Source organism: Amborella trichopoda, chromosome 3 (assembly GCF_054954075.1).
Source record: "Amborella trichopoda isolate Santa Cruz 75 chromosome 3, AtrichopodaSantaCruz75HAP2 v2.0, whole genome shotgun sequence".
NCBI classification, from domain to species: Eukaryota; Viridiplantae; Streptophyta; class Magnoliopsida; order Amborellales; family Amborellaceae; genus Amborella; species Amborella trichopoda.
This window is the reverse complement of record NC_142338.1, coordinates 45122646-45144811: the sequence shown is the minus strand read 5'-3', so window position 1 is coordinate 45144811 and position 22166 is coordinate 45122646. Positions and strand designations below refer to the sequence as shown.

At 38.9% G+C, this 22166-nt stretch overlaps 1 protein-coding gene across 2 annotated transcripts; it reads left to right on the top strand.

Moving 5' to 3' along the window:
• Nucleotides 1-889: 889 nt before the first annotated feature.
• On the top strand, nt 890-21928 carry LOC18443959 (uncharacterized). 2 transcript variants are annotated; one of them, XM_020673430.2, is made up of 4 exons: nt 890-928; nt 3011-3210; nt 19706-20057; nt 21471-21928. In XM_020673430.2, the coding sequence occupies exons 2-4, from the start codon at nt 3017-3019 to the stop codon at nt 21606-21608; spliced, it is 684 nt and encodes a 227-aa protein (XP_020529089.2). In that variant the 5' UTR covers nt 890-928; nt 3011-3016; the 3' UTR covers nt 21609-21928. The 2 variants fall into 2 exon arrangements, with proteins under 2 accessions (XP_020529089.2, XP_020529090.2); XM_020673431.2 differs by having other exon boundaries at nt 890-1070.
• Nucleotides 21929-22166: the final 238 nt, after the last annotated feature.

The following is a 22166-nucleotide window of genomic DNA, read 5'->3' as shown; positions in this document are numbered from 1 at the left end:
ACAATCAGGAGGTAATATTTTATGGTTAAGGTTTATGCATGGCATCAACCTTAACAAATCAAGTAAGGTGCACCTCTAAACCATGCCTATAGATGTAGCTGCGGAAAGCCTTGCAATGGTATTAATATCTATAGTTATCCATAATTATGAAATTTAAATCTTAAAAAATAGTGCAGACTGAATAAATGTATAAAATTTTATTTTTCAAAATGAAAAGTCGAGATAATATAGTAGAAGATGCAATATTTTCCTGACATAGGATAGATTTCTTTCATATGCATACATATCGAGCTTGAGATGATCAAAATTAGAGGGCTTTTCAGCACTAAAACAACCTTGGATTATTGATATACCCATTCACCTTATACAAACTTTTTCCATCTTTTATTGTTGGGTGCACTTTGTATAATTCTGAGGCTCTAAACAATCAAAAGTAAAGCACACCTTCAAATAGTATTGAGAAATGTGATTCAATATTGAAAATCTTTGAAATAGTCTTAAAAGATATTTTTATATTTAATTAAAAATTTTAAATATTAAAAAATAATGTAAATCAAGCAGAAATAAAAAAAACTTAAAAATTTGAAAATTAATGGTAAAAAATTACATCATCACAAGATACACTATTTTTAAAACTTGACCACCACATTTTTTTGATGTCCATGCACCTTGATAAAGTGTTGCCATCATTGTTTGCTATCCGTAAATTGGAAATTTGGACGCCTCAAAATACTCGTGGAGTTTTACCTAAGGGAGTCGAAGGAAGAAACGCTCCCGCGGGAGCATAGAATCTTTTGCCAAATTAAGAATAATATATGCCCTGTGAGCGTTGGGTTTTACGCATAAGTCGGTATTGAAATCGTATTGATTTTCTTCGTTTTACTGGTTCACTTCTCATGCAATGGGAAAATTAACCTGAAATTAGAGGGTGCGTATTCTCCACTCAATCCCACCATTTCCCATTCAATTATTTATCTGCCATTTTGTGTTTCATTTTCTGTTAGCTTTCCGTTATTCCTGGTTATATAAGCCATCGATTTTCTGGCATTGATAACATTGTTTGTGAATTGGTGCGTTCTCAAATTATTAGGTTAATTTTTCTTTCATTGGCGCAAGCAAATGGAATGCTTTGATTAATTTATTGCTCGTTTCATTCTAGTGTTGATTTGATTTTCCCTGAGATGTTTTTGACTTAAAAAGAGATAAATAGTTGGCGGTTGATATTCTTTCTTTATGGCATCCGCTATCTAGGGTTGGTGTGGTTCCTCAGTCATCATATCTTATAGTTATTTTGATTTTCAGTTCCTTCGGGTTCTTTGGGGCTTGGTTTTTAGGGTTATTGATTGGGTATAGCAGAGATGAAGTCCTGTCTCTCTATCTGTTATTTTCCTTCTTCATTTTGTTGTTTTCTTTTTCCTTGAGTGCGTGTGCGTGTGAGAGTGAGAGAGAAAGCGTCTTGCAAATTGACTCATTCTGTAGACTGTAACATAAAATGCTTTATTGCTCTTGACCAAGAAGCCATTTGAACTCAAAACATACAATTTTTTCATGGAAGAGGCTTTCTTTTGTGTATAAATTTGAATTTCGTGCAGCATATTTGGACATACACTCAAAGCTGGTTGCCCTTAGGATTGTTTGATTCGTGTAAAAGCCTGATTTATCGAATCCCAGTATAGATTGGAGATTAAATTGTTCAAATTCTGCTATTGTGCTTGTTTGTGTGCTATCTGAGACTGAGATTGGAAGCTTGTTTCGTTTGGTACTTAACCTTGTATCATCCTAGAACATACCTCTCGAAAACCTAATCTGTTTAGGAAGTGCTTCAATGAGCTCTTTAATATCCTTAAAAACACCAAACGCACTCACCTCTAAGACCCATGTAGTAAAGCTCTTAAGTGTGGCCTCGAGAATTGATGTGCCAATCGTTTAGTTGAATTCCCTTGACCTGGCTCCCATTCATTAGGTGCCACTTCAGAATGTTGAATGGTTAATTAAGACAGTCATAACCAAGCATTTTTGCCAAATACAGGAATTAACCACATTAGACCTCATTGGCAGTTCACGTATCCTCGAAGCTCCATAATCTATTCAAAGGAAACCTAGTGATGTGTCAAAATTCTCATTGTCATAAAAATGTGCAGTGTTTTTCACTGTCAAACTCATCATCTGTCCTCTGGCATCATTTGACTATGTGATATTTTCTTGTTGTCACTCTCGTATAAGCTCTTATGAGAGGGACAATTTCGTATCTCCAATCATCAAAAAATTTAGAGCAGTACCTCTCTTTTTCAACCTATAATTTACCTTTTCAACATCTGCCGCTCTAGGTAGGACCTATAAATAGTCTAGCTCTGAATATAAAAGCATCCGATCACCTTAACACATTAACTCTAAGCTCTATATGCCAGTTCATCATGCTCTTCATGAATATGCTGGGCATCCCCACAAGCTAGTTCGTTGTGCTCTTCATGAATATGCTGGGCATCCCCACAAGCTAGTTCGTTGTGCTCTTCGTTGAACCTTTCCCTTGTAGGCACAAGCGGAAAATCCAAAGCCCCAATTAGACTAAATTTCTACTTCTAATTTTGAATCTTAGTTCTTCAATCATGGCTTTTGTGCCCTAGCACATATGTTCTACTTCCTTTTCCAAAATCTTCAATATTGAAAATAAAACAGATTCTGTAAGGTGCCTTTAAACTTTTGTGCAACTACACTTCACTTTGTTATGTTTGGGCATTTGATGAAGACCAAGCATGCTTGTATTTTATTCATTTCCAGCAGCCCTAATTGTGTGGAGAGTCTACATCTTCTATACATTTAGTCTTTATAACTTCTTTATTCACTTCTCTAAACGTGAAATATAATTGGCGACTTGTTGTATTCGATTAGGTTCCTTAAATAATTCAAAGGAATTTTCCTGGAGACTTCATATATCCTCTACTATGTTGCTGATTTTTTTTTTGTCTTTTTCCTTATTTGAGCTTGATTCTACCCTTTTATGTGTTTACAGTTGTGTATGGTAATGGCAACAAAATTGCTGCCTTTACCTAACTGTAGAAAAAGCATATTGTTTCCAAATGCAAATATGGCTATTTCAAGAGATTGCATTGTTGATCATCTTCACATGACTGGTTTTGACTGTGGTCGAAGACTCTTCCCTTGCTATTGTTCTGTGGCCACTACCCTGCCTTCTTTACTAAAAAGCCCCAGGTAAAATCTCTCTCTCTCTCGCACTCACTCTCTATCTTTATGTGTGTGTGCATGCTTGCACGTGTTTGTATCAAAGTGCATAGACATGCCATGCTTTGATTGTCAGACCTCAATGCATTTTCTGATATAAGTTTTGAACTTGTTCTAGGGGTTATGAGTTTCACTTTTACATTGCCTTTCATGTGGTGTTCATTTATCTCCTACATAAGTGAAATACTCTTGATTTTGTTATATAAGAAAGGCAAATTGTTCTTTTTGTTTTTTTGTTTCTTGGAGTCTGATATACTTGCCACTTCCTCTTAGAACTACTAACTGTTTTTGCGGAGCAGGATATATTTTTGTTAGATTGAATGGTAGTATGGAAAGCCTGTTTTTCTTCCCCTTAATACAAATCAAATTTCTCAAAAAAAAAGAATGGTAGTATGGAAAGCAAGCCTCCTTGAACGCAGTCAGCATGCCCTTAAAGCTTTTTTTTTTGGGGAACTGTTAATTTAGTATTGAGTGTAAAGAATATACATGTTACAAAAAATGGGCTACTCACAACTGGGAGCTCTATACAAAAACCACCCAGTTAGTGGCAGTATCAAAAAATGCTATACAGGCATGTCATTACAAAAAACACAGATCCCAAGGAGCACAAAGATGTATGTGCTAAAGAGTCGCCTAAAGAGCACCCTCCTTAGCCACGACATCAGTTGCATGGTGGGCCTCGCGCCTGGTATGCAATTATGCATCCATAAGACTGGAGTATGCTTGCGAATGTTAAAAATCTCGTCAAAAACTGCTGTGAGTCTCCAAAGGTGGGGGGGTGAGGGTTGCACCTCTCCTAAGGCCCAAGAGATGACATTTTGAGAGTCACCTTCCACTACTAGAACTAGACCCCTTGTAGAATTGAAGTTTTTGAGGGCTACAAAAGAGCGAGGGCTTTCGCTGTGGTGGAATCCGCACGGCCAATAGGAAGGGCAAAGGAGAAGAGGGAGGTGCCTTTGTGGTTCTTGAAGATGCCCCCGATATCTGCCGGGCCTAGGTTACCAAGGGAGCAACCGTCGAAGTTGAGTTTGATTTGGCCTGGGTCCATGTATGGCATTCGATATCTTTATTCCGATTTCTCTGTATCTTTAAGCTGATATTTTTTTGATATTCTTCTCGTCTCTCTTTTGTAACATTTGTTTTTGTTCTTTTGTTTGATTTTGTTGATGCACATCTGTAATTGGTAAGCATGCTGATATTCTAGAAACCTGGTGTCTAACAAAGCAATCCTGGTTACTGCTTCCATTCCTTTCCTACCATGAAAGGTTAGGGCTAGTTTAATGGCTCCAAAATGGATATGGGTATATCCTTCTTTAAGCCATTGAGGGAAAAGGTTTCTGGGTAAGGTAATGGCAACATACTGTTCAGCTTGGGTGGCTGGAATGTGGTGTTGGTCAAAAGAAGTGGCTTGAACATACTCTTTAATGGCTTCTGGATTGTGTTTCCCACAAAGTTTTTTGATTCTTTTAGTCCAGTTTAACCTAGATTTATCATAAACATGATAAGGATTAATTAATTGAGACCGAGTTTCTGAAAACTTTTCAAGAGTGTAGGTTATTTCAAAAAAGTGTTCTTGTTTTGAAAATATGGGTCCTAATTCTAGATTAGAGGATGAAGACAAGTCTAGGGAAGAAGTATCTGAGACACTTTCATCTGCCATCTTTGAAAAAAATTTATAGAGTTGACTGTATTTGTAAAAGATAGGTTAAGGCCAACTTTCCTTTTATGGTTTACAAAATATGAACTCTTTTCCAGGCCTTCTCGCCGACTTCAGAGCTCCTGTCAAGTAAACCTCAGAAAGTGTTGACAGTGGAATGGCATCACTTAAATTAACCTATAATACGTACTTTGTTTTCTGATGCGAGAGATCGTAGTCTAGCTACGCAGACGCAGAGCATACTAATCAAAGTACAGATTAGAGATTAACCCAGTCAAGAGTGTAAATAAGAAATTAATCTCAACAGCATAATCCAGGCTCTGATACCAATTATAGATGTGCATGAACAAAACCAAACAAAAGAACAAAAACAAATGTTACAAAAGAGAGACGAGAAGAATATCAGAAAAATATTAGATTAAAGATATAGAGAAATCAGATTAAAGATACAGAGAAAACAGGAATGAGCATGCACACCAAAGTCTAATAACTTTATAAACAAGATACATAAGATATAAGATAAGAAGGAGAGATCTTATAGAGAGGAGAAAAGATCTTCCAGGCATAAAAGACTAGCAGAAGAGGAAAGAAGGAAAGCACAACTAAAGCATACCGGACTAAAGCACACAAGAGACTAAGCAGGATGAGAGGCTCTAGAAGCACTCTGCCCATTACAAGGCCTCGAAGGGCTATTTATGGACCGCGGATATGAAATCCGGATTTCAAAAAAAATTAAAACTGGACAGGTGGTCAGGACAAGTGGCCTTTGTACAGTGAACAGGTGGTCAGAACAGGTGTCCTTTGTACAGTGAAAAGTTTATCTACAGTGACAGGTATCGGTGCCACAGTGATGTCTACAGTGACAGGTGTCGGTGCCACAGTGCTGTCTGTCGACAACACAGTGCTGCTACAGTGCTGTCGACAAAATAGTGTTGCTACAGTGCTGCCTACAAAACAGTGTTGCTATAGTGCTGCCGACAAAAACAGTGCGGCTACAGTGTTGTTGCTACAGTGCGTGTGCGGCTTCGGTCTTGTACGACTTCAATCTTTGTACGGCTTCACTCATCATGCGGCTGCAGCATCAATCAGTGTCAGGATAAAGATCAAAAGGGTATCCATCCGACTCATAATTAGATGATGAGGTAGGGCTATGAGATGGTCCAGTATATGTGTCATCACTCGAGCTGTCTTAAGGAGGAGGGTGATCTGCTAGCCATAAATGAAGCTGATGTAGTAAAGCTACTCCTCTAGGTGTTTCATCGTTCCATACTGTATTCCCTGTATAAACATCCACAGGAATCCATTATGGCTGGATTCAGTTAATATAACACATGATGATTTTTAATTCTTTCCATCAATCAGTCTGAAATAGCCAAAAACTCAGAAGATTAGAATCATACCATCCAATGGTTTCTATGAGAGGATGTCGGGTAATGTAGGTATGTTCATAATAAATCTGAGGGGTAAGGTCTTGATGGAAGCTTATAATAATGTAAGGCTTATGGGGGTAACCAAAAGATTCAAACCATTGGTTATAATGGTAGTGTTTAATTAAGAATTTATAAAAATTTAAGGCTCTGGGATTAGGGTGTTGGTAATTATTCCATTGTAGAAAGTGGCAATGTCGGAGGTAAGATGGGAGTTTTCTTACATGGAAGTTGAAACATATATGGTGGTTTTGGGTAAGATACCAAAAAATGCAAATAGTATCTTTTGGCATGTTGTAGTAGTGCCTGCTCTGAAAAAGGGACAGAAATGGGTAAGTTGGATGGCATCGAATTCCTTGAAAACAATCTCCATGTTTCTTGAGTACTATTTCATGCATTTTTTGCTGCATATCATCATTTCTAGAGTCCATAGTATTCCTGAGGATAGCATCATAATGTTCATCCGGGAGGTCTTGGTCATTATCATCAAGGCTGATGATTGCACCCAAAAAGGGAATAACTGGGAGAAAGAGTTTCTTCAGAAAATCTTTTTCTTGAGAACATGTTTGCTAAAACATTATTTTTCCCAGAAATGTGCTTGTATTCGAAATTCCATTAGGAAAACCAGTTTGACCATCTTAAGAGCTGGGGGTTCGGAAGTATTTTGTTTTTGAATTTCAGCATATTAGGGAAGGCAGACAAATCCATTTCTACAAGAAAGTCGTGTCCAATGAGGTGAAATTGAAACTTCTCTATTCCTCTTTTGACAGCAATAATTTCTTTGAAAGTAGAATGATAATGGAGTTCAGAATCTTTAAATCTTCCACTTTTATCTCCACAAATTTTTCTCTTTTTGAACTTTTTCAAGCAAAATGCAAGCCCAAAATTCATCAGATGCGTCAGTTTGCAAAACTCTTTTTCCTAAAGAAGGAATTTTTAAAGAAGGGAGATTTCTGGATAATCGTTTGAGCTCCTGAACACACTCAGTCTGTTTCTTAGTCCAAGGTGGTGCTTTTTTCTTTAACAAAAGATAGAGTGGACTGGTAAACAAAGAAAGTTTAGGGATAAAAGGGGACATGTAATTTACAATACCTAAGAACTGCTGTATTTGTTTTACAGAAGAAAGAGTGTAAGGGAAATCTAATAAATGTTTGGCTATATTGGGTTGTAGTTTGTACATACCATCATGAAAGTGCATACCAAGAAAATCTATTTCAGATGTGGCAAATACACATTTTTTCTTAAAAAGCATAATACCGTATTTACAACAAAGGGAGTGGAATTTGTCTAGGAGGAGGACATGACTTTCTAGGTCAGGGGAGAACAGAAGGATGTCATATATCAAAGCCTGTGTTGAGATTGGTTCGAAAATGATGGTCAAAACCTTTTGAAAATAAGTGGGTGCATTTTTCAAACTAAAGGGCATAACTGTCCATTGAAAATGGTAATTTGGGAGGCAACAAGCTTTGTTTGGTCTATCATCAAGATGTATACCAATTTGCCAAAATCCAGATTTTAAATCAAAATTTTAAAATATGTGAGCATGAGAAATCTGTGAGAATTGTGCAATCTGGTTGGGTAGAGGGAATTTATCATCTGCAAGAAAGGTATTTAAAAGTTGGTAGTTGATAACCAATCTGAGTTTTCCACGAACTTGCTCAGCTCTTTTATTTACATAAAAGGCTTCACATGCCCAAGGAGAACTGGTTTGTTCAATTAATGGTTCTTTTATCAGATCATGAATTTCTTGCTTAGCTTGTTCTAATAAATCAGGATTTAACCCTTTGTGTGAGGCTTTTGTGGGGTTGATGTCTTCATTTTTCTTGAACGGGAGTTTGACATAGAAGTTTTGGTTTCTCCAGAGTGGATTGGTGCACTTTTTCAGGAATTCAGAATGAGAATTGGCACAACAATCAAAAATGATTTTTTGTCTAACAGTTTCTAAGGTTTGTGGTTGGTCTATACTAGCAATCCATGGTAAGATCAAATTTTTGAAATGAAGTCCTTTAGAGGTCCACCGAAGTTTTACTTGACATAAAACATCAAATCCTAGTAGAAGGTCTTTGTTTGGTAAGTAGGATCCTAAAGGTTTGTGCTAGATAATAACTTTGGGAAACAACTTAATGAGAATGGGTTTGCTAATTTGGTTTATAGAGAATTTTTCACCGTTAGCAGCTCGAAAAGTTTGGTTACAGTTTTCCCAAAATTGTTTTGGTAGCAAATCGGGTTTTAGAATGCTAGCAGATGCACCAGTATCAAAAAAGGCAGGAACTATTAGAGGTTTAGAATAGTGCTCATGGAGGATTTGAACAAGGGCAATTGAGGTAGGCTGGGTAGGAAGACTAGCTATATCAGGGATTTCATCCTGTGGAGACAGTATCTCAGGAATCACTGTGTTGCTTATTTGATTCAGCTCAAAATCATCAGTATAGGAAATAGATATCAGTGTATCTTCATTTTGCTCATCATCCAGAGAGAATACAGATTCTAAACCATCTTCAAAATCTTCTTCTAAAACTTGGGATAGAAGATTTATAATCTTCTTTTTATTTTTCTGGTTAGGGAGATGTAGCAATGATCTCCTTTTTTTCTATTCTTTCAAAATCGTGATCTTCGAAGATATTTAAATCTCTTGAATTTCTTCTTTTTCCTTTTTTGAATTTCTTATTTTTTCCAAAAGGGGGACAGGCACATTGTTTTTCTGTTTCACACTTAATCTTGAGATATGGCTTATCACTAGATTTTCTAAGAAGATGCTTATTCTTTTCCATCTGTTTTACAAATTCAACTTAGTTACATAACCTTTCTAAAGCATGGAGGACAAATTGATATATCTCACCAAAACTGAAATTTTGGATTGTTAATCCTTGATATTCCATTGTCTTGGTTGCTTCTTTTCCAAGGGTAGGAGGAATAGACTTAAGATAAAATTGTTTCAAATTAACATCGTCAACACCTCCGATTTTATGGTATCTCTTGTTCATTTCAGAAAAACGCTTCTCAAGGTCTTGTCTCTTGAACGAACAACATATAAGTTGGAAGAATTCTTCACGAGCAGTAATTTGTTCATGCTTAACAGGACCTGTGAATTTAGATACCAAATAATTAAGAAATTCAACAACAGATTGACAATTCCTCAATTGTGTTTGGCGGTATTATCCAAGGCTTATGTACTAATCTAACAGGCGTCCTCTTAGTCGTACAATATCTTTTGCAATAGTATTGGCCAAAGTGTTTGCAGGGTTAAGCATCTCTGCATGCATCCAACCTTGAATTTCGCAGAATCTGTCGTTCCATTCGGAAGGTGGGATGTCATCAATAGTAAATCCTTTTGATGAATCTCCATGAGTGGGATGAGGTAAGGGTTCTGGAGGATCTGGTGGTCGAATTTCTTCATCAATTATAGGATCAGGGTCCAGAGGTTGGTCTGGGGGGTTCATCATTAACAATGGATCTGGATTCAGAGAAATAGAAGAAGTTTGACTACTAAAAGTTTCAAAGGAATCTGACTGAGAGTCAGAGGATTGGGTTTTTGTTTGAAGGTTTAACTTGGGTTGTTTGGTTAGGTTCTTCAAGAATGTACTCATGTCTTGCACAGGTTCTGGGGAAGTTAGGCTTTGTGTTGGTACTGAAGATGCTTTGACATCTGAATCAGTATCGGATGACTGAAACATTTGGGTTTCATTTTTGGGAGGAATATTTGGTGGAGGTTGAGCAGGAATTGGCTGTGTGACTGTTGGTGGTGGAGGCACTGGTGTGTGAGACGAACTTGGTACTGAAATAGTTGGTTTTTTTCTTAGCTGAGGGAAAACCATTTCTTCAGGGAAACGTCTTTCATCTTCAAAAGTACTGAAAGATCTGAAACCAAAATTTCTCGGAGGGAGGAGACCAGTAGGAGGGTAAAGGGTTCTTGTAGGAGGAAAAGGGTCAGGGTTCCTTAGGGTTGGATAATTTGGGACATAAGGGTTTCCAAGTAATGGTTGGAATTGAGACTGGTATGGTGGCTGGGAATATTGAGCTTTCATCCAAAGGTCTTTCTCAAGACTTTGCTGTTGTTTTTCTAGAAATGCTTTTTTTTTCCCTTTCTGAGTCAGCAAATAAGTTTGCTCATGAATGTCTTTAATTGTATACAGAATTTGTAACAATTCTTCATGCAACAGCTGTATTTTTTCTTTCAACTGTATAATTATGCTAGATAAACCCTGTAACTGTGAAGACATATTATTCTGTTTTTCTTCTATCCGAAGCAGCACTAAGTTTTGAGACTTTGCATTTTCAGCTTGCCAATTAAGACTTGCTTCAGCAGGAGAAATTGTCTTTAATATGCCAGAAGAATCTCTGGTGCTAGGTTTTTAATCTTCCACACATGTCGTTCATTTTCTTGGATCTTTTCATAATCATGCAATGGAGGAAAATTAGTAGCATAACTAGAACTGTGAGGATCAAAGGGCATACATTCAGCAATTGGAATTCTTTCATCAGAAGCATCATTCTTGTCATCCCATCCAGTAGGGATGATATCAGTGGTTTCTGGAACTTTAGGTTTTGGACTGCCATAAGTAACATAATTATCCCACTTTCCTGAGCTTTCACCAACTAATCCGACTGTTGGATCACCATCAATAAATCTTTGATGAAGGTTTTGCTGAGAAGTTTTCTTTTCTTTTTTCTTTTTTGGCTTCTCATCAAAATTATCATTTACTTGAATGCAAGTAGAACAATTGCATCAATCAAACCAATTATGTCCATCTGCAGTTTTCTGTTCATAAATAGGATTCCCATTTTTATCAAATGCGACCATTGGGACTTTTTCAAGAAGTCCTTGAAATTGAGTAGGGAAAATTTCTCTGGTATGATTTTCATTGTTGCTTGAAGAATATTGAAAACTTATTTGGACTGTTCCATCCTGCATCCTTGTCATTCGTGACTCAGACTGTACCACAGCCTGACTTGGGTGTGTAAATTCTCATAGTTTGTTACCCGAGTGGTTGGAATCAATTCAAGCAACCGTTCCCTTGATATCTGTCTCGGGATATAGTGACAAACAGGCTGGGAATTATTATCAACTTTAATGAATAAGGCAGTGTTTTCGCATTCAGGAGGTAAAGGTGTGACAATATCAAAAGCATGATTCTGGAGCCGATACACCATTTGATAATGGAGTGTGGCTACAGATGCAGTTTCAATTTGTCTGGTTCCAGTAATTTGTAATTGAACTTTAAAGCAGAACTCAAATGGGGAGTTTGGGAAGAAAGTAACAAAAATGGTGTCAGCGTTGAGAGTAGTTTGAATTTTACGGATGCAAGAATGCTGATATTCTAGAAACCTGGTGTCTAGCAAAGCAATCCTGGTTACTGCTTTTATTCCTTTCCTACCATGAAAGGTTAGGGCTAGTTTAATGGCTCCAAAATGGATATGGGTATGTCCTTCTTTAAGCCATTAAGGGAAAAGGTTTCTGGGTAAGGTAATGATAACATACTGTTCAGCTTGGGTGGCTGGAATGTGGTGTTGGCTTGAACATAATATTTAATGGCTTCTGGATTGTGTTTACCACAAAGTTTCTTGATTCTTTTAGTCCAGTTTAAGCTAGATTTATCATAAACATGATAAGGATTAATTAATTGAGACCGAGTTTCTGAAAACTTTTCAAGAGTGTAGGTTATTTCAAAAAGGTGTTCTTGTTTTGAAAAGATGGGTCCTAATTCTAGATTAGAGGATGAAGACAAGTCTAGGGAAGAAGTATCTGAGACACTTTCATCTGCCATCTTTGAAAATTTTTTATAGAGTTGATTGTATTTGTAAAAGATAGGTTAAGGCCAACTTTCCTTTTATGGTTTACAAAATATGAACTCTTTTCTAGGCCTTCTCGCCGACTTCAGAGCTCCTGTCAAGTAAACCTCAGAGAGTATTGACAGTGGAATGGCATCACTTAAATTAACCTATAATACATACTTTGTTTTCTGATGCGAGAGATCGTAGTCCAGCTACGCAGATGCAGAGCATACTAATCCAAATACGGATTAGAGATTAACCCAGTCAAGAGTGTAAATAAGAAATTAATCTCAACAGCATAATCCAGGCTCTGATACCAATTCCACTCCCTTTGTTGTAAATACGGTATTATGCTTTTTGAGAAAAAATGTGTATTTGCCACATCTGAAATAGATTTTCTTGGTATGCACTTTCATGATGGTATGTACAAACTACAACCCCATATAGCCAAACATTTATTAGATTTCCCTGACACTCTTTCTTCTGTAACACAAATACAACAGTTCTTCGGTATTGTAAATTACATGTCCCCTTTTATCCCTAAACTTTCTATGTTTACCAGTCCACTCTATGTTTTGTTAAAGAAAAAAGCACCACCTTGGACTAAGAAACAAACTGAGTGTGTTCAGGAGCTCAAACGATTATCCAGAAATCTCCCTTCTTAAAAATTCCTTCTTCAGGAAAAAGAGTTTTGCAAACTGACGCATCTGATGAATTTTGGGCTTGTATTTTGCTTGAAGAAGTTCAAAAAGAAAGAAAAATTTGTGGATATAAAAGTGGAAAATTTAAAAATTCTGAACTCCATTATCATTCTACTTTCAAAGAAATTCTTGCTGTCAAAAGAGGAATAGAGAAGTTTCAATTTCACCTCATTGGACACAACGTTTTTGTAGAAATGGATTTGTCTGCCTTCCCTAATATGCTGAAATTCAAAAACAAAATACTTCCGAACCCCCAGCTCTTAAGCTTGGGTGGCTGGAATGTGGTGTTGGTCAAAAGAAGAGGCTTGAACATACTTTGTAATGGCTTCTGGATTGTGTTTCCCACAACGTATCTTGATTCATTTAGTCCAGTTTAAGCTAGATTTATCATAAACATGATAAGGATTAATTAATTGAGACCGAGTTTCTGAAAACTTTTCAAGAGTGTAGGTTATTTCAAAAAGGTGTTCTTGTTTTGAAAACATGGGTCCTAATTCTAGATTTGAGGATGGAGACAAGTCTAGGGAAGAAGTATCTGAGACACTTTCATCTGCCATCTTTGAAAAATTTTTACAGAGTTGACTGTATTTGTAAAAGATAGGTTAAGGCCAACTTTCCTTTATGGTTTACAAAATATGAACTCTTTTCCAGGCCTTCTCGCCGACTTTAGAGCTCCTGTCAAGTAAACCTGAGAAAGTATTGACAGTGGAATGGCATCACTTAAATTAACCTATAATACGTACTTTGTTTTTTGATGCGAGAGATCGTAGTCCAGCTACGCAGATGCATAGCATACTAATCCAGTACGGATTAGAGATTAACCTAGTCAACAGTGTAAATAAGATATTAATCTCAACAGCATAATCCAGGCTCTGATACCAATTACAGATGTGCATCAACAAAACCAAACAAAAGAACAAAAACAAATGTAACAAAAGAGAGACGAGAAGAATATCAGAAAAATATCAGATTAAAGATACAGAGAAATCAGATTAAAGATACAGAGAAAACAGGAATGAGCATGCACACCAAAGTCTAATAACTTTATAAACAAGATACATAAGATATAAGATAAGAAGGAGAGATCTTACAGAGAGGAGAAAAGATCTTCCACGCATAAAAGGCTGGCAGAAGAGGAAAGAAGGAAGGCACAACTAAAGCATACCAGACAGGCTGAGAGGCTCTAGAAGCACTCTGCCCATTACAAGGCCTCGAATGGGCTATTTATAGACCGCGGATGTGAAATCCGGATTTCAAAGGAAATTAAAACGGGACAGGTGGCCAGGATAGGTGGCCTTTGTACAGTGAACGGGACAGGTGGCCAGGACAGGTGTCCTTTGTACAGTGAAAAGTTTATCTACAGTGACATGTGTTGGTGCCAGAAATCTAAGAATCCAAAACTCTGCCCTATTAGGGAAATGGTGGTTGCGGCTTTTAACCTTAAGAGACCAACTGTGGATAGACATCTTGAGATCCAAATACAGAATTTCACTCTCTCCATGGGTTCCGGAGATGAGAACTTATCCTAGAGCATCAGAGGTTTGGAGATCTATTATCTCGACCTTTCACTCTTTCAATAAAGATCTTATGCTCCAGCCAAAAGAACGAAATAGGGTTTGATTCCCGTTAGACCTATGGTTTGGCCAACAAACTCTCAACTAACAGTTCCCAGATTTATTCTCATTGGCGAGAAACCAAGGAGCAACAGTTGCATAAGAAATGATCGAGACGGGAGCTGTCAGATCATGGCACCGCAACTTCTGAAGAGACCTTTCTAATGAAGAGATTACTCTCTTCTCTAACCTCTCTCATTCTCTCTTCTTTTGTTTCCTAGCTCTTCAAGGTCAGGACAAGTTGGTTTGGACTCCCTCTGCCTCAGGAGTTTTCTCGGTCTCATCCTTCTACTTGTTTCCCTCCCAACCCCCAACCTTCCCTTTGAATCCGACCTCTCGAGTGGCGCAAGCTTGAAACTCGTTCTTCGTGTTTAGTGCTTTCTGCAAAAGTCCTAACTGTGGACCAACTCCAGTGGAGAGGCTTCTCTATGCCTAGCCGCTGCTCCTTGTGCTTCAATGATGAGGAATCCAACTCCCACCTATTCTTATCTTGCCCCTTAGCTTTTGAGGTGTAGGGTAAAATTCTGTCACTCTTCGAAATTCGGTGGGTCACTCCCAAAGGTGTAGCAGCAATCCTCAGTGCTATAGAACCTTTCCCGTGGCCAAAATCAGGGATCCAACTTTGGAAAACGGCAGTAACAGGAACTTTGTGGGCGCTCTGGATTGAGCGAAACCAGAGGATTTTTAGAGGATAATCCTCAACCCCAAACATCCTCTTCGCCAAAATCAAAGCAAACCTGATTTTTTGGGCTTCAAACCACAAATACTTCAAAGGAGTGGTCCCATCAGCTTTCCACCAGAATTGGAATGCGTTACTTAACCATTCAAAAAGAAATGCATCTAGAGCCTCTTACTGGTTCCCGCCTGACCCGGGACACTTCAAACTCAACTTCGTTGGGTGTTCTTTAGGGAATCCAGGTCCCTCAGGAGTAGGTGTCATCCTCAAGAACCACTTGGGGGAGCCAATAGCAACTATCTCCAAATTTATAGGCCACAAGGAATGAATGGAGGCAGAAGCTTTGGTACTATTAGAGGGCATGAGGCTTCTCTCACAACATAGGATTGAATCGGTAACAGTAGAGGGAGATTCCAAGAACGTGATCACCTTGGCCCAGAACTCTTCTTCCTCCCCTTGGACTCTATTTAACATCTTTGACGAAATATCCCACCTTGGCAGGGGACCTCGGGTCGTATGGAAGCACTCGTGGAGGGAAGCAAACCACAACGCATACACCCTGGCAGCAACTGGTGAAGGAGTTCCTTGATTTTGTTTGGCTCTCTTCGTGAAGGACAACTTGTTTTGGATGGGTTTCTTTTTCTTGGTTGCTTTGTTTTCTATGTGACTATAAAAAAGATGGCCTTTTAATTCTGCCTTCTATCTCTCCCCTCTCTTTCTCTTCCCCCCTCTACCTAGCCTCCTGTGGCTAGGTTCTACCTTCTTACCCTGTTGGGACTCTTTACTATATATATAAAAGTTAACATTCTAAAAAAAAAGACCTTGAAGAGGGACCGAGCCCCAGGCCCCAATGGATACCCAGTGCCTCAGTTCAAAATCTTTTGGGGCACCATTCGTCCTGACCTGCTTGTTTTCTTTGACAAATTCCACTCGAGAGGCATGTTTCATAAGGCCATGAATGCCACATTCATTGCCTTAATTTTCAAATTTCAAGGGGGGCCAAAGAGCTCAAAGATTTCAGGCCAATCAGCCTGGTTAATAGTTTCTACAAAATTCTTTTCAAGGTTCTTGCCTCTAGGTTAAAGGAGGTCCTCAGCTGGGTCATCTCTCTGACCCAAGGGGACTTTGTCAAGGAGCTCCAGATCCTTGATGGAGCACTTGTAGCCCATGAATTCATCTACTCTAGATCCCTGTCTAAAATTCCAGGCGTGGTCATCAAACTCATATGGGAGAAAAGCTACAATCATGTTGACTGGGATATTCTAGATGAAACCCTCCGTAGGATGGGGTTCAGGCAATGTTGGAGAGGCTGGATGCGTGGAAGCATTTCGATTTCTTTGTTCTTATTAGTGGTTCCCCCAAAGGATTCTTTCCTGCCTCTAGAGGTCTCTGACAAGGCAATCTCCAATCACTTTCTTTTTTGCTATTGGTACTAAAGTGTTTAGTAGGTCCGTCTCCAGAATGTATCACTCTGGCCTCCTCAAGGGCTTCGCAATAGGGAGTCAGGGCCTGTGATCACCCACCTAAAATACGCCGACAATACCCTCTTTTCTGTAATGCCTCTACCCAAGAAGTTGACTTTGTTCTCCTCTTCCTAAAATGCTTTGAGATGGCCATTGGATTCAGGTTTTAATATGGCCAAGTCCAAGATGATAGGTATGTCCACCAAGGTTATGTAATTCATCGCCTGGCAGACAAGTGGGGCTGTACGGTTGATGACCTGCCCTCCCCCTACCTTGGCATTGTGCATCGGTATTGCCCAAGTTGCAACAATGGAGCCACATTATCGACAAGTTCGATTGTAGACTAGATGCTTGGAATACGAAGGTTTCTTTCCTCAGCAGGGAGAAACCCTCATCAAGGCCACCCTTTCCAACATCTCATCTATTGGGCGAATATGTGCTCGCCCAAAGCCCAAGGAGGCCTAGGTATTCGCAGTCTCAAATCCAACAATCTAGCTCTCCTTGCCAAGTGGTGGGGGCACTTTGCCATAAGATAATCACCTCTGGAAAGAAGTCCTCTGGCATAAGTATCGCTGCGGAGCTTCAGCTTGGCTCCCTAACTGCAGGGCCAGCAGCAGATCCTCGGGTCTTTGGAGATCCCTCCTTGTAGCCACAATTTCTTCTTAGTACATATCTGCTTCCAACTGTGAGAAGGCAATAGCGTCCTTTTTTGGTTGGACATCAGGATAGGACGCTCTCCTTTGAGGGAACGCTAGCTCTTGACACCCAGGCAACTGTGGCTGACCACTTCAATTTGTTGGGCCCTGCTAGAGTCTAGAACCCCAACTTTAGGAGGCCCATTATTGACCACGAGATAGAAGATTTCTTGGCCATGTCATCCCTCCACTCCGTCTTCCTCCCACACCACGGTGCTGACAAGATTATTTGACCTGGCCCCTCGGGAGTTTTCTTGGTAGCCTCATTCTACCGCAAAGTCACCTTGCCTCCTACCCTGTCAGCAGCACCCCTTTCAATAGCTGCTAAAGCCTGGTTTCCCTTTATTCCCTTCAAGATCCAAGTCTTCAATTGGATTGCCCTCTCCAAGAGAGCCTTGACCGTTGGCCAGCTTCAAAGAAGGGGTCTACAAATACCCAACAGATGTGTCATGTGCACTGAGGAGGAATAAATCAACACACACCTCTTCATCCACTGCTATTTAGCTAGATCCATTTGGGGAGACCTCCAACTTTTCAACTGGTTGTTGGTGACTCCAAGGACATCTATCTGCCGCCTTCCTCTCTCTAATGCGGTCCAAGTCGGGCGTACTACTTTGGTAGGTATCCATGGCTGCCATGCTGTGGGTCAGTGTAGGAAAAATCGGGCGGTTCAAATTCTAACTGTCCTGTTAGATTGGAATCGGCAAGTGGCCGGTTCTGATTTCGGCCTGTTTTGGTGAACCAACAGGGTATTTTAAAAAACAAAATGAAAAAAATTATATAAATTCCAAAAAGTAAGGGATTTTGTTTGTAATGCATTTTTTAATTTTTTTTCGTCATTTTGGAAAAGATTGGAAATTGTTTAGGCCATTAATACCTATTTTTACATTTTCCCATCTTTTTTGGAAAATTTCAAAAATACCCTTGGGCATAAATTGATTATTTAAAATCTATTTTTTTCATTAATTTTCAACTTTATTTGGATGTTCCTTGTTTAATCATGATTAAAATATACTTTTTCATATTTTTTTAGATTTGTTTTTGTATGCGTTTTATTTTTTTTAGCACTTGTTTTACTGCCTGGCAATTGTCCGGTTAGGCCGGTTGAATCGGCCGGTTTACCGGTTAGGCCGGTTGAACCGCTTCCGGCCCCATGTCCGGTTAACCGTTCCGGTTCGATTTTTCCGACACTGCTGTGGGTCATTTGGAACGAGAGAAACAACATGATCTTCCTCGGGGAGAGGGCTACACTTGAAACCTTGAAGGACAGGGTCAGAACTTTGGTCACCTTTTGGGCCAAAAACCACAACTCATTCAAGCACTTCTCCTATACAGATTTTCACCAAGACTGGCAGGTGATGCTGTACCTGAGGTCCACTAGAATCCCACGTGCCTATCTGTGGACACCGCCTGAACCCGGCCAATCCAAGCTAAACTTTGATGGCTGTTCCCAACTTCGATGGCTGTTTCCTTGGCAACTTGGGCCCTTCAGGCATTATGGGTATCTTTAGAGACAAGGATGGGTGTACTCTCTTCTCCTTCTCTGAAGTCATCAGGCACAGTGATTCTAACACTGTGGTGACTATGGCTTTCTCGAAGCCCTCAGAAACTTCATTCCCTGTCCAGAATTGGTCGTCGAGGGAGAGTCCAAAAATGTCATTGCCTGTGCCTCCTGTTCCTCACCCTGCCCTTGGAAACTCGGCCATATTTTTTATGAACTTTACCATATCTGCAGGCCTGTGCCCGTCTCATGGACACATACTAGGAGAGAAGCCAACGCAGCAGCCGACGCCCTTGCTAAGGAGGGCGCAACAAGAGACGCCATGCAGGGGAATTTTGGCACCTTTTTGAGCTCATTGTCCCCCCATTTTTTGTATCTAGTCCTATTCTTCATCTTCTGGATGTGGAGCATTTTTTGAGTCCCTTTGAGGGTTTCACCCAGCTTGTGGGCTGCCTAAACTCTTGTAATTTACCTAATACAACAGTTTATCAGATTTAAGGGGGGAAAAAAGACATTTATATTTCTCAGAAGGGGATGATCAGTTATTGTTATTTTCTGTATCAAGAAAACACAAGGGATGTTTTTTGGGTAAAGGACGGTTTGATCATTATTTACTCATTTTGACATACATCACTGAATTTCTAGTAGAGTAATTTAAGTTGGAATTTTTACCCTTACCCTTGGTGTGCTAGCAACAATACAGGATATCAAAATTCCCATGATATTCATTCAGTGAATGGGAATTCCCTTATACGTACTTGGAATTCTATTAGAAGGTAGAATGTATTCAAGATCTTATAGGTATGACTGACATGGGGTCTTTAGAATGATCACCAAGATACTCTGCTCACATCATACATGCCCATGTTTGAAATTGAACCTTCTGTGCTCTATCTTAAATTAGCAATCTGCGTGTCAAAGTGAAAAGCACGAGTCCTAATTTTCTTATCTGTGTTTCAGCCATAGGAAATTGGGTTGGTTGGTCAAGAACAGCCAAGGTGGCGGACAATTGAACTCTCCTGAGAGAAGTGGAACTCGGCTAATTAGAGCCCTCCGAACTTTTCAAATCAGGTTGATTGCCAAGATCGAGGAGTTGAAGAAGGGTTTCCCTAAAAAGTTACTTTGCTTGCTTGTTGGGTTCTATTGTGCAACTGCATTTGCCACAGTGATAGGGCAAACAGGGGATTGGGATGTGTTATCTGCTGGTTTGGCAGTGATGGTGGTGGAGGGGATAGGTGCTCTCATGTACAAGGCTTCCTCTCCTTTGTTTGAGAGGCTCCGGTTTTTTATCACTTTGTTTAATTACTGGAAGGTTGGTCTCTCTCTAGGCCTCTTTTTGGACGCCTTCAAATATGAAATGGATGCAATTCTTGGGTTCATTACTGAACCCTTCAATTTTGAAATAGATTTGTTCCCGATGTTCTTATAATAGTGGTTTAATAAGAATATTGGATGTAGGTTTCTCCCCCAATGCCCCACCGCGGCCCTCCGTTTCTCTTTTTTCTTCTCTTTTCTTGTTTGGTTTTCACTTTTTCCCCCTTTGTGTTCCTTTTCTATTTTGTACATGACTTGTAAATATTTGTTATTTCTCTCATTTTTTGCTTTAATTTTTTTTCTGAAAGGTTACTAGATTTGTCTATGCATGTTTTTACCCCGTAACCACTAAACCAACAGGGATCTACATATCCATCATTTTGCATATATTTTCCGTTGTAATTATTCTTTGGTGTATTTTTTTTCACTGTAGTTTTGTGTAGGCTCCTCAATCTGCAATTGTGTTTATGCATCTTGTATCTGTTTTTCAGTACATTTGAACACGTGTTTCTCACTATAATTTGTGTCCATTTCTCTATCTAGAGGGCTCTGATGGATATGAGGTTTCATTTTTTGATTCTTAGTAAGAAAATGATTTTTTCTCCAATTTTCAGGGTTATATGGTTGTTGGATAGGTTTATTTATTTATTTATTTCATCTTGTGTGCTACTGTTTGGCTCTCTTGTATATTGGTTTTAATGTCAGGTTCTTTTTCTCTAAATTGTATGTGTGTCGCATGATTCCCTCTGGGATTTCTGTTTGTTGCTGTTTCTCACATTTTTTTATCTATCCATATTTATTTCCGTGTCTTTACCTCATTATATGTTCATACCTATACAATTAGTTTTTTCTTTATTAGTTATGAATGTAGAATTTGTTGTGGATGGTTACTTCTCTGAATATAATTGTGTGGGTTTCTCTATCTACAAGCTACCTGTGGATTTGTTTCTTTTATCCTAAGTTTCTTTGAACAATACATCTATGCATGCTTCTCACTGAAATTTGGTTTGTGAATCTACAATTGTTTTTCATTTTAATTAAATTCATGTTCCCTCTTTACAATTTTCAGTATTGGATTAGTAGCAGCCATGAGACATGCTAGATATATGAAATGTTAATTCCAAAAGTCCAGCACTCCTTTAAAACGTGCTATAATAATAGGAGATTTAAGGCTCAAAGGCTCAAACTACCTTGTGTTCACCCATAATTTATTTTATATATCCGATCTCCCTTATCTTTGGAATATTTATTTTTAAATGGAGAGAGAGAGTTACCTTCACATCTTTGGATTTTTTTTTATGGAGAGAGAGAGTGAACTTCATGTGGGCTTCTCATTAGTCTTTTTTTTCTATTTGAGTGACATGCTAATCGAAGCAAAAGAAGAAGTATTTACATTGATCTCTATGGACAGGAGACTATTCGTCCAGTCCCATCAAATAATTACACAGTGGGCTCCAAGATTCACATTCCAACATTGTATCCGGTCCCTCCACATTTTCACTTCCTAATAGCATATCTAAATCTTCCAAATAGTCATCTTCATTATTAAATCTATTGTCATTTGTGTATGTAATATTACCATTATTAACACTACTGTTATTATTATTATAACAAACTGTGTTTTCTTCTACCAATTGGGTTTCTGTAAAGTCAAAAAACTTGTCGATGTCGAAGTCTCCGCATTCTGGAAGATTCCAAGGGCTCGAACCACTCGCTGCACTTGAGCTTGCAACCTCTTGCACGGACGGGTGCTCGATGGTGCGATCCTGATGTTCTTTTTCTTCAGTTTTTTTATTTACTTTTTGGTTTAGTTCACTCATTGTTAATGACTTTTTGCTCAAATGAGTATTCCAGTGGTTCTTGATCTCATTATCAGTTCGTCCTGGTAGTCTTCCAGCTATCAACGACCATCTGCTCTAAAGAGAGAATAATGAGAGAGAGTAGCGCGATTTGGAGAGAGAGAGAGAGAGAGAGAGAGAGAGAGAGAGAGAGAGATCACCTGTTTCCAAGTAAATTATGAAGTCTTATGATCAAATCGTCCTCATCTTCTGAGAAATTCCCTCTCTTAATATCAGGCCTCAAGTAATTCAGCCATCTCAACCGACAG

Coding starts and splice junctions, on each gene's coding strand:
- LOC18443959 (XM_020673430.2), top strand. CDS start 3,017: ATGGTAATGGCAACAAAATTGCTGCCTTTACCTAACTGTAGAAAAAGC. Junction 3,211..19,705: donor TCTTTACTAAAAAGCCCCAG/GTAAAATCTCTC, acceptor TCTGTGTTTCAG/CCATAGGAAATTGGGTTGGT. Junction 20,058..21,470: donor CTTTGTTTAATTACTGGAAG/GTTGGTCTCTCT, acceptor CTCTATGGACAG/GAGACTATTCGTCCAGTCCC.